General features: G+C 46.8%; 1 protein-coding gene across 1 annotated transcript in view; it reads left to right on the forward strand.

The window, feature by feature from the left end:
* Window positions 1-13,868, forward strand: part of l3mbtl1 (L3MBTL histone methyl-lysine binding protein 1) — a 51,485-nt gene that overhangs the window by 17,447 nt on the left and 20,170 nt on the right. Inside the window, exons 5-7 of the mRNA XM_060936704.1 lie at window positions 7,856-7,988; window positions 8,275-8,320; window positions 8,453-8,541. Of these exons, the coding sequence (XP_060792687.1) occupies window positions 7,856-7,988; window positions 8,275-8,320; window positions 8,453-8,541 (268 nt within the window). The remainder of the gene's footprint in view (window positions 1-7,855; window positions 7,989-8,274; window positions 8,321-8,452; window positions 8,542-13,868) is intronic.

Consider the following 13,868-nt stretch of genomic DNA (forward strand, 5'->3'; position numbering starts at 1 on the left):
GTATCTCTCTCTCTCTGCCCCTCTGTGTATCTCTCTCTCTGCCCCTCTGTGTGTATCTCTCTCTCTGCCCCTCTGTGTATCTCTCTCTCTCTGCCCCTCTGTGTATCTCTCTCTCTGCCCCTCTGTGTATCTCTCTCTCTGCCCCTCTGTGTATCTCTCTCTCTGCCCCTCTGTGTGTATCTCTCTCTGCTCCTCTGTGTGTATCTCTCTCTCTCTCTCTCTCTCTCTGCCCCTCTGTGTATCTCTCTCTCTGCCTCTGTGTATCTCTCTCTCTGCCCATCTGTGTATCTCTCTCTCTGCCCCTCTGTGTATCTCTCTCTGCCTCTGTGTATCTCTCTCTCTGCCCCTCTGTGTGTATCTCTCTCTGCCCTTCTGTGTATCTCTCTCTCTGCCCCTCTGTGTATCTCTCTCTCTGCCCCTCTGTGTATCTCTCTCTCTGCCCCTCTGTGTATCTCTCTCTCTGCCCCTCTGTGTGTATCTCTCTCTCTGCCCCTCTGTGTGTATCTCTCTCTCTGCCCCTCTGTGTATCTCTCTCTCTGCCCCTCTGTGTATCTCTCTCTCTGCCCCTCTGTGTGTATATCTCTCTCTGCCCCTCTGTGTATCTCTCTCTCTGCCCCTCTGTGTGTATCTCTCTCTCTGCCCCTCTGTGTGTATCTCTCTCTCTGCCCCTCTGTGTATCTCTCTCTCTCTGCCCCTCTGTGTGTATCTCTCTCTCTGCCCCTCTGTGTGTATCTCTCTCTCTGCCCCTCTGTGTGTATCTCTCTCTCTGCCCCTCTGTGTATCTCTCTCTCTGCCCCTCTGTGTGTATCTCTCTCTGCTCCTCTGTGTGTATTTCTCTCTCTGCCCCTCTGTGTATCTCTCTCTCTCTGCCCCTCTGTGTATCTCTCTCTCTGCCCCTCTGTGTATCTCTCTCTCTGCCCCTCTGTGTGTATCTCTCTCTCTGCCCCTCTGTGTATCTCTCTCTCTCTGCCCCTCTGTGTATCTCTCTCTCTGCCCCTCTGTGTGTATCTCTCTCTCTGCCCCTCTGTGTATCTCTCTCTCTCTGCCCCTCTGTGTATCTCTCTCTCTGCCCCTCTGTGTATCTCTCTCTCTGCCCCTCTGTGTATCTCTCTCTCTGCCCCTCTGTGTGTATCTCTCTCTGCCCTTCTGTGTATCTCTCTCTCTGCCCCTCTGTGTATCTCTCTCTCTGCCCCTCTGTGTATCTCTCTCTCTGCCCCTCTGTGTATCTCTCTCTCTGCCCCTCTGTGTATCTCTCTCTCTGCCCCTCTGTGTGTATCTCTCTCTCTGCCCCTGTGTGTATCTCTCTCTCTGCCCATCTGTGTATCTCTCTCTCTGCCCCTCTGTGTATCTCTCTCTCTGCCCCTCTGTGTGTATCTCTCTCTCTGCCCCTCTGTGTGTATCTCTCTCTCTGCCCCTCTGTGTGTATCTCTCTCTCTGCCCCTCTGTGTATCTCTCTCTCTGCCCCTCTGTGTATCTCTCTCTCTGCCCCTCTGTGTGTATCTCTCTCTGTCTCTGCCCCCCTGTGTATCTCTCTGTCTCTGCCCCCCTGTGTATCTCTCTGTCTCTGCCCCTCTGTGTATCTCTCTCTCTGCCCCTCTGTGTGTATCACTCTCTCTGCCCCTCTGTGTGTATCTCTCTCTCTGCCCCTCTGTGTGTATCTCTCTCTCTGCCCCTCTGTGTGTGTATCTCTCTCTGCCCCTCTGTGTGTATCTCTCTCTCTGCCCCTCTGTGTGTATCTCTCTCTCTGCCCCTCTGTGTGTATCTCTCTCTGTCTCTGCCCCCCCGTGTATCTCTCTGTCTCTGCCCCTCTGTGTGTATCTCTCTCTGTCTCTGCCCCCCCTGTGTATCTCTCTGTCTCTGCCCCTCTGTGTATCTCTCTCTCTGCCCCTCTGTGTATCTCTCTCTCTGCCCCTCTGTGTATCTCTCTCTCTGCCCCTCTGTGTCTCTCTCTTTCTGCCTCTCTGTGTGTCTCTCTCTCTGCCTCTGTGTGTCTCTCTCTCTGCCTCTGTGTGTCTCTCTCTCTCTGCCCCTCTGTGTGTATCTCTCTCTCTCTGCCCCTCTGTGTATCTCTCTCTCTGCCCCTCTGTGTGTATCTCTCTCTCTGCCCCTCTGTGTGTATCTCTCTCTCTGCCCCTCTGTGTGTATCTCTCTCTCTGCCCCTCTGTGTGTATCTCTCTCTCTGCCCCTCTGTGTATCTCTCTCTCTGCCCCTCTGTGTATCTCTCTCTCTCTGCCCCTCTGTGTGTATCTCTCTCTCTGCCCCTCTGTGTATCTCTCTCTCTGCCCCTCTGTGTGTATCTCTCTCTGCTCCTCTGTGTGTATTTCTCTCTCTGCCCCTCTGTGTATCTCTCTCTCTGCCCCTCTGTGTATCTCTCTCTCTGCCCCTCTGTGTATCTCTCTCTCTGCCCCTCTGTGTATCTCTCTCTCTGCCCCTCTGTGTGTATCTCTCTCTCTGCCCCTCTGTGTATCTCTCTCTCTCTGCCCCTCTGTGTATCTCTCTCTCTGCCCCTCTGTGTGTATCTCTCTCTCTGCCCCTCTGTGTATCTCTCTCTCTCTGCCCCTCTGTGTATCTCTCTCTCTGCCCCTCTGTGTATCTCTCTCTCTGCCCCTCTGTGTATCTCTCTCTCTGCCCCTCTGTGTGTATCTCTCTCTGCTCCTCTGTGTGTATCTCTCTCTCTCTCTCTCTGCCCCTCTGTGTATCTCTCTCTCTGCCTCTGTGTATCTCTCTCTCTGCCCATCTGTGTATCTCTCTCTCTGCCCCTCTGTGTATCTCTCTCTGCCTCTGTGTATCTCTCTCTCTGCCCCTCTGTGTGTATCTCTCTCTGCCCTTCTGTGTATCTCTCTCTCTGCCCCTCTGTGTATCTCTCTCTCTGCCCCTCTGTGTATCTCTCTCTCTGCCCCTCTGTGTATCTCTCTCTCTGCCCCTCTGTGTATCTCTCTCTCTGCCCCTCTGTGTGTATCTCTCTCTCTGCCCCTGTGTGTATCTCTCTCTCTGCCCATCTGTGTATCTCTCTCTCTGCCCCTCTGTGTATCTCTCTCTCTGCCCCTCTGTGTGTATCTCTCTCTCTGCCCCTCTGTGTGTATCTCTCTCTCTGCCCCTCTGTGTGTATCTCTCTCTCTGCCCCTCTGTGTATCTCTCTCTCTGCCCCTCTGTGTATCTCTCTCTCTGCCCCTCTGTGTGTATCTCTCTCTGTCTCTGCCCCCCTGTGTATCTCTCTGTCTCTGCCCCCCTGTGTATCTCTCTGTCTCTGCCCCTCTGTGTATCTCTCTCTCTGCCCCTCTGTGTGTATCACTCTCTCTGCCCCTCTGTGTGTATCTCTCTCTCTGCCCCTCTGTGTGTATCTCTCTCTCTGCCCCTCTGTGTGTATCTCTCTCTCTGCCCCTCTGTGTGTATCTCTCTCTCTGCCCCTCTGTGTGTATCTCTCTCTGTCTCTGCCCCCCCGTGTATCTCTCTGTCTCTGCCCCTCTGTGTGTATCTCTCTCTGTCTCTGCCCCCCCTGTGTATCTCTCTGTCTCTGCCCCTCTGTGTATCTCTCTCTCTGCCCCTCTGTGTATCTCTCTCTCTGCCCCTCTGTGTATCTCTCTCTCTGCCCCTCTGTGTCTCTCTCTTTCTGCCTCTGTGTGTGTCTCTCTCTCTGCCTCTGTGTGTCTCTCTCTCTGCCTCTGTGTGTCTCTCTCTCTGCCTCTGTGTGTCTCTCTCTCTCTGCCCCTCTGTGTGTATCTCTCTCTCTCTGCCCCTCTGTGTATCTCTCTCTCTGCCCCTCTGTGTGTATCTCTCTCTCTGCCCCTCTGTGTGTATCTCTCTCTCTGCCCCTCTGTGTGTATCTCTCTCTCTGCCCCTCTGTGTGTATCTCTCTCTCTGCCCCTCTGTGTGTATCTCTCTCTCTCTGCCCCTCTGTGTATCTCTCTCTCTGCCCCTCTGTGTGTATCTCTCTCTCTGCCCCTCTGTGTATCTCTCTCTCTCTGCCCCTCTGTGTGTATCTCTCTCTCTGCCCCTCTGTGTGTATCTCTCTCTCTGCCCCTCTGTGTGTATCTCTGTCTCTGCCCCTCTGTGTATCTCTGTCTCTGCCCCTCTGTGTATCTCTGTCTCTGCCCCTCTGTGTGTATCTCTCTCTCTGCCCCTCTGTGTATCTCTCTCTCTGCCCCTCTGTGTGTATCTCTCTCTCTGCCCCTCTGTGTATCTCTCTCTCTGCCCCTCTGTGTATCTCTGTCTCTGCCCCTCTGTGTGTATCTCTCTCTCTGCCCCTCTGTGTATCTCTCTCTCTGCCCCTCTGTGTATCTCTCTCTGCCCCTCTGTGTGTATCTCTCTCTCTGCCCCTCTGTGTGTATCTCTCTCTCTGCCCCTCTGTGTGTATCTCTCTCTCTGCCCCTCTGTGTATCTCTGTCTCTGCCCCTCTGTGTATCTCTCTCTCTGCCCCTCTGTGTATCTCTCTCTCTGCCCCTCTGTGTATCTCTCTCTCTGCCCCTCTGTGTATCTCTCTCTCTGCCCCTCTGTGTATCTCTCTCTCTCTGCCCCTCTGTGTATCTCTCTCTCTGCCCCTCTGTGTATCTCTCTCTCTCTGCCCCTCTGTGTATCTCTCTCTCTGCCCCTCTGTGTATCTCTCTCTCTCTGCCCCTCTGTGTCTCTCTCTCTCTGCCTCTGTGTGTCTCTCTCTCTGCCTCTGTGTATCTCTCTCTCTCTGCCCCTCTGTGTATCTCTCTCTCTGCCCCTCTGTGTGTATCTCTCTCTCTGCCCCTCTGTGTATCTCTCTCTCTGCCCCTCTGTGTATCTCTCTCTCTGCCTTTCTGTGTATCTCTCTCTCTGCCCCTCTGTGTATCTCTCTCTCTCTGCCCCTCTGTGTATCTCTCTCTCTGCCCCTCTGTGTGTATCTCTCTCTCTGCCCCTCTGTGTGTATCTCTCTCTCTGCCCCTCTGTGTATCTCTCTCTCTGCCTCTGTGTATCTCTCTCTCTGCCTCTGTGTATCTCTCTCTCTGCCCCTCTGTGTATCTCTCTCTCTGCCCCTCTGTGTATCTCTCTCTCTGCCCCTCTGTGTGTATCTCTCTCTCTGCCCCTCTGTGTGTATCTCTCTCTCTGCCCCTCTGTGTGTATCTCTCTCTCTGCCCCTCTGTGTATCTCTCTCTCTGCCCCTCTGTGTGTATCTCTCTCTCTGCCCCTCTGTGTATCTCTCTCTCTCTGCCCCTCTGTGTATCTCTCTCTCTCTGCCCCTCTGTGTATCTCTCTCTCTGCCCCTCTGTGTGTATCTCTCTCTCTGCCCCTCTGTGTATCTCTCTCTCTCTGCCCCTCTGTGTATCTCTCTCTCTGCCCCTCTGTGTATCTCTCTCTCTGCCCCTCTGTGTATCTCTCTCTCTGCCCCTCTGTGTATCTCTCTCTCTGCCCCTCTGTGTATCTCTCTCTCTGCCCCTCTGTGTGTATCTCTCTCTCTGCCCCTCTGTGTATCTCTCTCTCTGCCCCTCTGTGTGTATCTCTCTCTCTGCCCCTCTGTGTATCTCTCTCTCTGCCCCTCTGTGTGTATCTCTCTCTCTGCCCCTCTGTGTGTATCTCTCTCTCTGCCCCTCTGTGTGTATCTCTCTCTCTGCCCCTCTGTGTATCTCTCTCTCTGCCCCTCTGTGTGTATCTCTCTCTCTGCCCCTCTGTGTATCTCTCTCTCTGCCCCTCTGTGTATCTCTCTCTCTCTGCCCCTCTGTGTATCTCTCTCTCTCTCTGCCCCTCTGTGTATCTCTCTCTCTCTCTGCCCCTCTGTGTATCTCTCTCTCTCTCTGCCCCTCTGTGTATCTCTCTCTCTGCCCCTCTGTGTATCTCTCTCTCTGCCCTTCTGTGTGTATCTCTCTCTCTGCCCTTCTGTGTGTATCTCTCTCTCTGCCCCTCTGTGTATCTCTCTCTCTGCCCCTCTGTGTATCTCTCTCTCTCTGCCCCTCTGTGTATCTCTCTCTCTCTCTGCCCCTCTGTGTATCTCTCTCTCTGCCCCTCTGTGTATCTCTCTCTCTGCCCTTCTGTGTGTATCTCTCTCTCTGCTCCTCTGTGTATCTCTCTCTCTGCCCTTCTGTGTGTATCTCTCTCTCTGCTCCTCTGTGTATCTCTCTCTCTGCCCTTCTGTGTGTATCTCTCTCTCTGCCCCTCTGTGTATCTCTCTCTGCCCCTCTGTGTATCTCTCTCTCTGCCCCTCTGTGTATCTCTCTCTCTGCCCCTCTGTGTGTATCTCTCTCTCTGCCCCTCTGTGTATCTCTCTCTCTGCCCCTCTGTGTGTATCTCTCTCTCTGCCCCTCTGTGTGTATCTCTCTCTCTGCCCCTCTGTGTGTATCTCTCTCTCTGCCCCTCTGTGTGTATCTCTCTCTCTGCCCCTCTGTGTATCTCTCTCTCTGCCCCTCTGTGTGTATCTCTCTCTCTGCCCCTCTGTGTATCTCTCTCTCTGCCCCTCTGTGTGTATCTCTCTCTCTGCCCCTCTGTGTGTATCTCTCTCTCTGCCCCTCTGTGTATCTCTCTCTCTGCCCCTCTGTGTATCTCTCTCTCTGCCCCTCTGTGTGTATCTCTCTCTCTGCCCCTCTGTGTGTATCTCTCTCTCTGCCCCTCTGTGTGTATCTCTCTCTCTGCCCCTCTGTGTATCTCTCTCTCTGCCCCTCTGTGTATCTCTCTCTCTCTGCCCCTCTGTGTATCTCTCTCTCTCTCTGCCCCTCTGTGTATCTCTCTCTCTCTGCCCCTCTGTGTATCTCTCTCTCTCTGCCCTTCTGTGTGTATCTCTCTCTCTGCTCCTCTGTGTATCTCTCTCTCTGCCCTTCTGTGTGTATCTCTCTCTCTGCTCCTCTGTGTATCTCTCTCTCTGCCCCTCTGTGTATCTCTCTCTCTGCCCCTCTGTGTATCTCTCTCTCTGCCCCTCTGTGTATCTCTCTCTCTGCCCTTCTGTGTGTATCTCTCTCTCTGCTCCTCTGTGTATCTCTCTCTCTGCCCTTCTGTGTGTATCTCTCTCTCTGCCCCTCTGTGTATCTCTCTCTCTGCCCTTCTGTGTGTATCTCTCTCTCTGCCCCCTCTGTATCTCTGTCTCTCTCTCTCTCTCTCTGCCCCTCTGTGTGTATCTCTCTCTGTCTCTGCCCCTCTGTCTCTCTCTCTGTCCGTCTGTGTGTGTGTCTCTCTCTGTCTCTGCCTCTGTGTGTATCTCTCTCTTTCTCTCTCTCTCTCTCTCTCTCTCTCTCTCTCTCTGCCCCTCTGTTTCACTCTTTCTTTCTGTCCCCCCCCAAAAAAACACACACAGCTTTGAGAACCTGTTGAAAGTATGAACTCTTCTGTCCTGACTGTGACTGTTACACAGCTCTGACACTGGAGACTCCTTCCATAAAGATTAAATAGCCTAAATATCTCCTAATAAAAACCTGCAGCATAATAATGATTATACTTTTTTTTCTTAAACAAATAATTTATTATTAGTGTTGGATTATGTGGAGTGTCTGCCGTACAAGCTGTTACTATAGAAACGTTAATACGTTAGAACGAGTGCGTTAATCTAAACCTGTCCAAGCCATGCTGTTTTCCACAAGTACAGCACACCTGACCGAGCTGGCCAATCAGATTTGAGCAATTAGCTGCGTTGTTGTAAAAAATGCTTTGAAAAGTTGAATTAAATTAAATTGAATCTGTTCCGTAACTTCACTTGCTTTGTAATGCTTTTAAAACTTAACTAAAATTTAAATGTAATTTTAAAATTAATTAACTAGACTTGCAAATTTAATTAATTGTCCGTTATGGAATAATCAGAAGCCCAGATTGGTGTTCAGTTTGATTTAATTCTACTTTGCTGTACAGTTTCAGTGTCAGAAACATGGAGTGATTTTATAAACGTTGTAATCCAGTGGCTCCATGTTTCCAGTCTGACAGGAAGTGAGAGGGGTTTGGAATCAGCAGCGATGTCTCATGACTCGGAACTCCTGAAGCCGATGAAGAAGAGGAAGAGGAGGGATTATTTAAGCCCCTCTGAGGAAGACTCCGAGCCTGAGCCGATGGTACGACCTGAACAACGGTATCCTGGTAGCTATGGAGTGATTACTGGTCCAGATCATTTGAATATTCATATCGCATTAAATGTTTGTTATATACAGTACATTTAACTAATAAGCAGTGAATAGTGCCGTTAGCTCCACCTCCAAGTACCATTAGTTCCTGTTGGTGCCAGTTTTAAGCAGATACCAGCTGGAAACTTTGGAATTTAGGAAAATTGGAATGTTTAAAAAAAAAACCTCAGTTGTGTTATTGATCAGGAACAATTATTCTTTTTTTTTATTATTTAAGGAAGGAAAAGCTGAAGACCTAAAAACTGGAGGACAAGAGAAAACAGGTGTGTACTGAACATCCATGCTTTAATAATTAGCTGTGCTGATAAACTGCACACCTGCTGAAGGAAGCGTCCTGTCCCGTGGGAGCCGCTGTTCCGTTTGGGATGAACTCAGGAACGTGTTTATCTGCGCAGGAACAGACGCTAAAGCCGAGTCGTGGTCGTGGGCGCAGTATCTGGACGAGCAGAAGGCAGTTCCAGCTCCGGCCAAACTCTTCCAGGAGGTACAGACCGTTTCCTTAGAAATGTAACGAAGCAAAGAATATGATCATCAAAATCACCATAAAGAAGTTATTTAGACCAGCCTAAGTACTTTTCTGCCACTCAAGCAGTTAAAATGGGAATCTCTAGCTATCTGCCGCTGGACAGCTGGATATAAATGCCTTAACAATATCAGAGATTTTAATTTTACTAGGAACTATAGGATACATAATTATAATACACGCCGCCGTCAGGGTTTACACTCGCCACATGCGTGCACTAACTGGGGCAAACAGCGTTTTATATTTCACACAGCTGCTGACTGGAATCATTCAGACATTACTGTAAGACCGGCATCTGGCATTCGTGATTTCAAATCGTTTCTAAGGTGAGCTTAATTTTGCGCATATATAAATTTGTATATTACAATATTATTTGATAAATATTTTGCTCTTAGTTTTTATTTGCATAATTTTATATTCATGTTATTTGTTTATTAGATAGATATTTTATAGAGAATGTGCAGGATCTCTCTGAAAAACCCCCATGGTGATGAAAGCCTCCTGTATAAACATTGTTATAAATAATAAAATAAATCCTCCAAAGTTAAAAAGAAAACTGGATGAATTTATGAATGACGCATCACCGATGGGTTTGAACTCTTTTTTTTTTTTATATTGGACACTTTTCTGATTGGTAGTTAATAGATTTCTGAATGTTGACTGATTCATTAATACTGTGAACCTTTACAGACAAAATCTACAATACCTGAATATGTAATTAAAATAGCATATTTATTAAAAAAAATTAAAGTAAATAAATAAATTACCGTAGAATTAGTCAGATTGATGGCTGTACAAAATGTTGAATAATAGTAGTAGTTAAACTTTAAAGGGGAAATGTCGTATACTTTTCAGTTATTTTATATTGTTCCTGAGATGCGTTTGCAAGCTTTTTTAATTAAAAGAACCGCCTTGATTATTTTTCCTCATGCAGTTTTACCATGGTCTGAAAACCCTACAGGATAAAACAGGCTGATTTCGTGGCTGTGCCTTTAAAGGCTATTAAATATGTAAATAGCTCCACTCTGATTGGCTAACACCTTTAAACGAGAACTCTCATCCACACCTACAGAATTGTTTTGCTACGTGCTTCACCCTACTGTTTTAATGATGTCCAGATGCTTGTGTACATATGAAACAAATATTCCTGAACCTACAGATAATATTTCTGTAGTTTGTCCTCCATCACATCCCTAACATCGGGTCGTCACCTCAGTGCATGGAGGATGATAAACTGATCAAACTCACACTCCAGCGAGTTGATTATTACTGCAATACTGTGGTCCGTTCATGCAAAGAAATACTGTAGAGCAGGGCTTTTCAAAGTGTGGGGCGCGCCTCCCCTGGGGGGCGCCAGAGTTCTTCGGGGGGGCGCAACGTGAGGAAAAATAAACCAGAATAAGTTATTATTGCGGCCATTTAGCGAACTTCAGCTAGCCTTTACCAGAGACAAAATGGATCGATTTTTAGTACCTAAAGTGAGTGAGGAGACAGAGTCTGGTCCAAGCAAAAAACAGAGCCTCCAGGATGTTGCAATTTGCAACTTCAACGCAAATTCAACCAATCCCCACGAATTCAGGGCGGTGTTGCAATTATATCCAATCACCGCAACTTTCCCTCAAATTTGACCAATCGTTGGCGTCGTCTTGAGGTGACGTCGACAAACTACCTTCTGCCTTAAGGCCAATTTATGCTGACAACCCAGTCCTCGCAGACAGTGTCTGCGTAGCCCCCCCACCTTCGCAGATGCTCTGCGCGCACCTCCCAAAAATTGTGACCACCGCAGAAGCCTCGCAGACAGCGCCGCAGACAAGAGGGCTCTGATTGGTCCACTCTACATCCGCTGTACACGCACTTTCGCTTCCCTACTTTCCCGGTTTGGTTTGTTTTCACGACCGCCATTTTTAAAAACACAAGCGAAGATAGAGCAGCACGAAGAGCGGTTGATTGAGGAAGTGAGGAAGTACGTACATCTATACGACTCCAGTTCTAGTCATTATAAAAAAAAAAGTTCTAGTCATTATCAGTAACCGGAGGATAAACACTCCACTAACCACACCCACCAACTACTCCTAGCGACTTCGCGCCCCCTTGCGTTGTGCCGGTGAATAACATCACGCACGCCTATTACTCCCCGCTCAACGATAAATTACAACTGTCTGCGAAAAGCTATCTGCGAAAGCCTTGTCGCAAGAGCATGCAGAGGCCTTTACTTCTGTGTATACGTTCAAGAGAAGCAGCATGTGTGCAGTGTTGCCAGATTGGCGGTTTCAAGTGCATTTTGGTGGGTTTTGAACATATTTTAGGCTGGAAAACGTCAGCAGTATCTGGCAACACTGCATGTGCAAGTCAGTGTTTATGTAGGCTTAAATTCTGTTACTGAAAGTGTGTTATGTTTACAGTGAAGGACTGTGTGCACTTTACATTATTTTTTTACTTAATACAAGAAATTAATGGATGCCAAAATTTTTGCCAAAATGGTATTTTATTTTCCATTGTTTAGGCAGCTTCAGCATCATACTGTGAGATTCTGTTCAAATTGTTTTTTTTTCTTCTATGAAGCCTGAGCCATTTATTTTATTAGTTTATAATTATTGTTTAATTTAGTCTTCAGGAGAGACTGCCTGCACACAGTACTAGTATTAATAGTTTTTTTTCTTACATGAAAGCTGAGGCATTTATATTATACACGGAGTGCAGAATTATTAGGCAAGTTGTATTTTTGAGGATTAGTTTTATTATTGAACAACAACTATGTTCTCAATCAAACAAAAAGACTCATAAATATCAAAGCTGAATATGTATGGAAGTTAGAGTGGGGTGTTTTTAGTTTTGGCCATTTTAGGAGAATATGTATGTGTTCAGGTAACTTTCACTGTGCAGAATTATTAGGCAACTTAATAAAAACCAAATGTGTAGCCATTTCACTTATTTATTTTCACCAGGTACACTGATATGACAACTCCAGATTTGCAAATAAACATATCTGACATTCAAACACAAAACAAAAACAAATCAGTGACCAATATAGCCACCCTTCTTCATGAGGACGCTCAAAAGCCTTCCATCCATAGATTCTGTCAATTTCTTTATCTGTTCACGACCAACATTGTGTGCAGCAGCAACCACGGCCTCCCAGACGCTGTTCAGAGAGGTGTACTGTTTTCCCTCTTTGTAGACCTCACGTTTTATAATGGACCACAGGTTCTCTATGGGGTTTAGGTCAGGTGAACAAGGGGGCCATGTCATTATTTTTTTCACCTTTCAGACCTTTACTGGCTAGCCACGCAGTGGAGTATTTGGACGCATGAGATGGAGCGTTATCCTGCATGAAAATCATGTTCTTCTGCTGACTTTTTCCTATACCACTGCTTGAAGGTTTCTTCCAGGAACTGGCAGTAGGTCTGGGAGTTGAGTTTGAGTCCATCCTCAACTCGAAAAGGTCCAACAAGCTCGTCTTTGATGATACCAGCCCATAGCAGTACTCCACCTCCACCTTGCTGGCGTCTGAGTCGGAGTGGAGCTCTGTGCCCATTACTGATCCAGCCACAGGCCCATCCATCTGGCCCATCAAGAGTCACTCTCATCTCATCAGACCACAGCACCTTAGAAAAATCAGTCTTAAGATATTTCTTGGCTCAGTCTTGACGTTTTATCTTGTGTGCCTTACTCAGCGGTGGTCGTTTTTCAGCCTTCCTTACCTTGGCCATGTCCCTCAGTATTGCACACCTTGTACTCTTTGACACTCCAGGAATGTTGCAACTCTGGAATATGGCAGAACTGGATGCTAATGGCTGCTTGTTAGCTTCACGCTTGATTTTCCGCAGATCATGTGCAGTTATTTTGCGCCTTTTTTTTCCCCACCCGCTTCTTTCGACCCTGTTGACTATTTGCAATGAAACGCTTGATTGTTCGGTGATCATGTTTCAACATCTTCACAATTTCAAGAGTGCTGCATCCGTCTGCAAGACATCTCACAATTTTATACTTTTCAAAGTCTGTCAGATCTCTCTTCTGACCCATTTTGCCAGAGGAAAAGAGGTTGCCTAATAATTATGCACACCTGATATAGGGTGTTGATGTCATTAGACCACACCCCCTCTCATTACACAGATGCACAGCACCTGATATACTTAATTGGTAGTAGGCTTTCAAGCCTAAACAGCTTGGAGTGGGACAACATGCATTAAAAGGATGTTGTGGTCAAAATACTCACTTGCCTAATAATTCTGCACTCAGTGTATTTTAAGGTAACTTCATGTTGTGCTGTGAGGTTCTCTGCACTTTAACTTTTGAACCAACAGGTGCATTTGGATAAGTAAAGCCGATTTTTCTGCATTTTTGTAGTCCTGGTAATCTTTTATATTGGTAAAGTTGTTTATAGGACCATTTCTCAGTGTCTTTGTTTTTTTAATCAATAGTTTTTCAGTAATAACTTAATATTTAACATATCACTCAATTTTAATCACAAAAAGAGAAAATCGCAACAATTTCTCGCAACTTTCACTTCCTCCCGCAATGTAATCGCAACAAAAACCTAAAAAACACCGCAACTTTCATCGCAATTTTTTGGAAAACCCCCCGCAACATCAGACATTTCAGCCCGCAACAATCACAAAAAAAGGCCCGCGGAATCCTGGGGGGACTGAAAAAAGAAGGAAGTATGACCACGATTATTTAAAGTTTGGATTTTCATGGACTGGATCTGAAGATGCTCCACTGCCACAGTGTGTTGTCTGCCAAGAGGTGCTAGCTAACGATGCTATGAGATGTTTAAAATGTGTAAAACAAGATCTTTTAAAAAGCACAGATGTTTAAAATGTGAAAAAGAAAAAAAAATGCGTACAACAACCATTTTTTAAAAATACGAATGGAACATTAAGTATAGCAACAACAAAAATTGTAAGGGGGGCGCTGTTGTTTATTTGCTCTCTGAGGGGGGGCCGACTCTCCCACACTTTGAAAACCCCTGCTGTAGAGGAACGACGCATCCAAAAATTTGCCCATCGTACCTCAGGAACATGTTTACTTGCAATTCTGAAGGACACAAGTACAACACTAGAAACAAATCGAACATTCACGTGGTCAAAATATCATCCGGTTATGGATTCTATAGTTTTATAAACTCGGTGTATTAAATCATTTTTGCTCAAACTATTGGTTATGTATAAAACTAAAAATGTTCTAGATCAACTCTAAATTGTCCAGTGTACCCAAACCTCTAAGTTATTATAATTTTTAAAGTTTCATTTGTCAATACAAATCACTGTTTTAATATTTTTATCCAC

Source organism: Neoarius graeffei, chromosome 13 (assembly GCF_027579695.1).
Source record: "Neoarius graeffei isolate fNeoGra1 chromosome 13, fNeoGra1.pri, whole genome shotgun sequence".
NCBI lineage: Eukaryota > Metazoa > Chordata > Actinopteri > Siluriformes > Ariidae > Neoarius > Neoarius graeffei.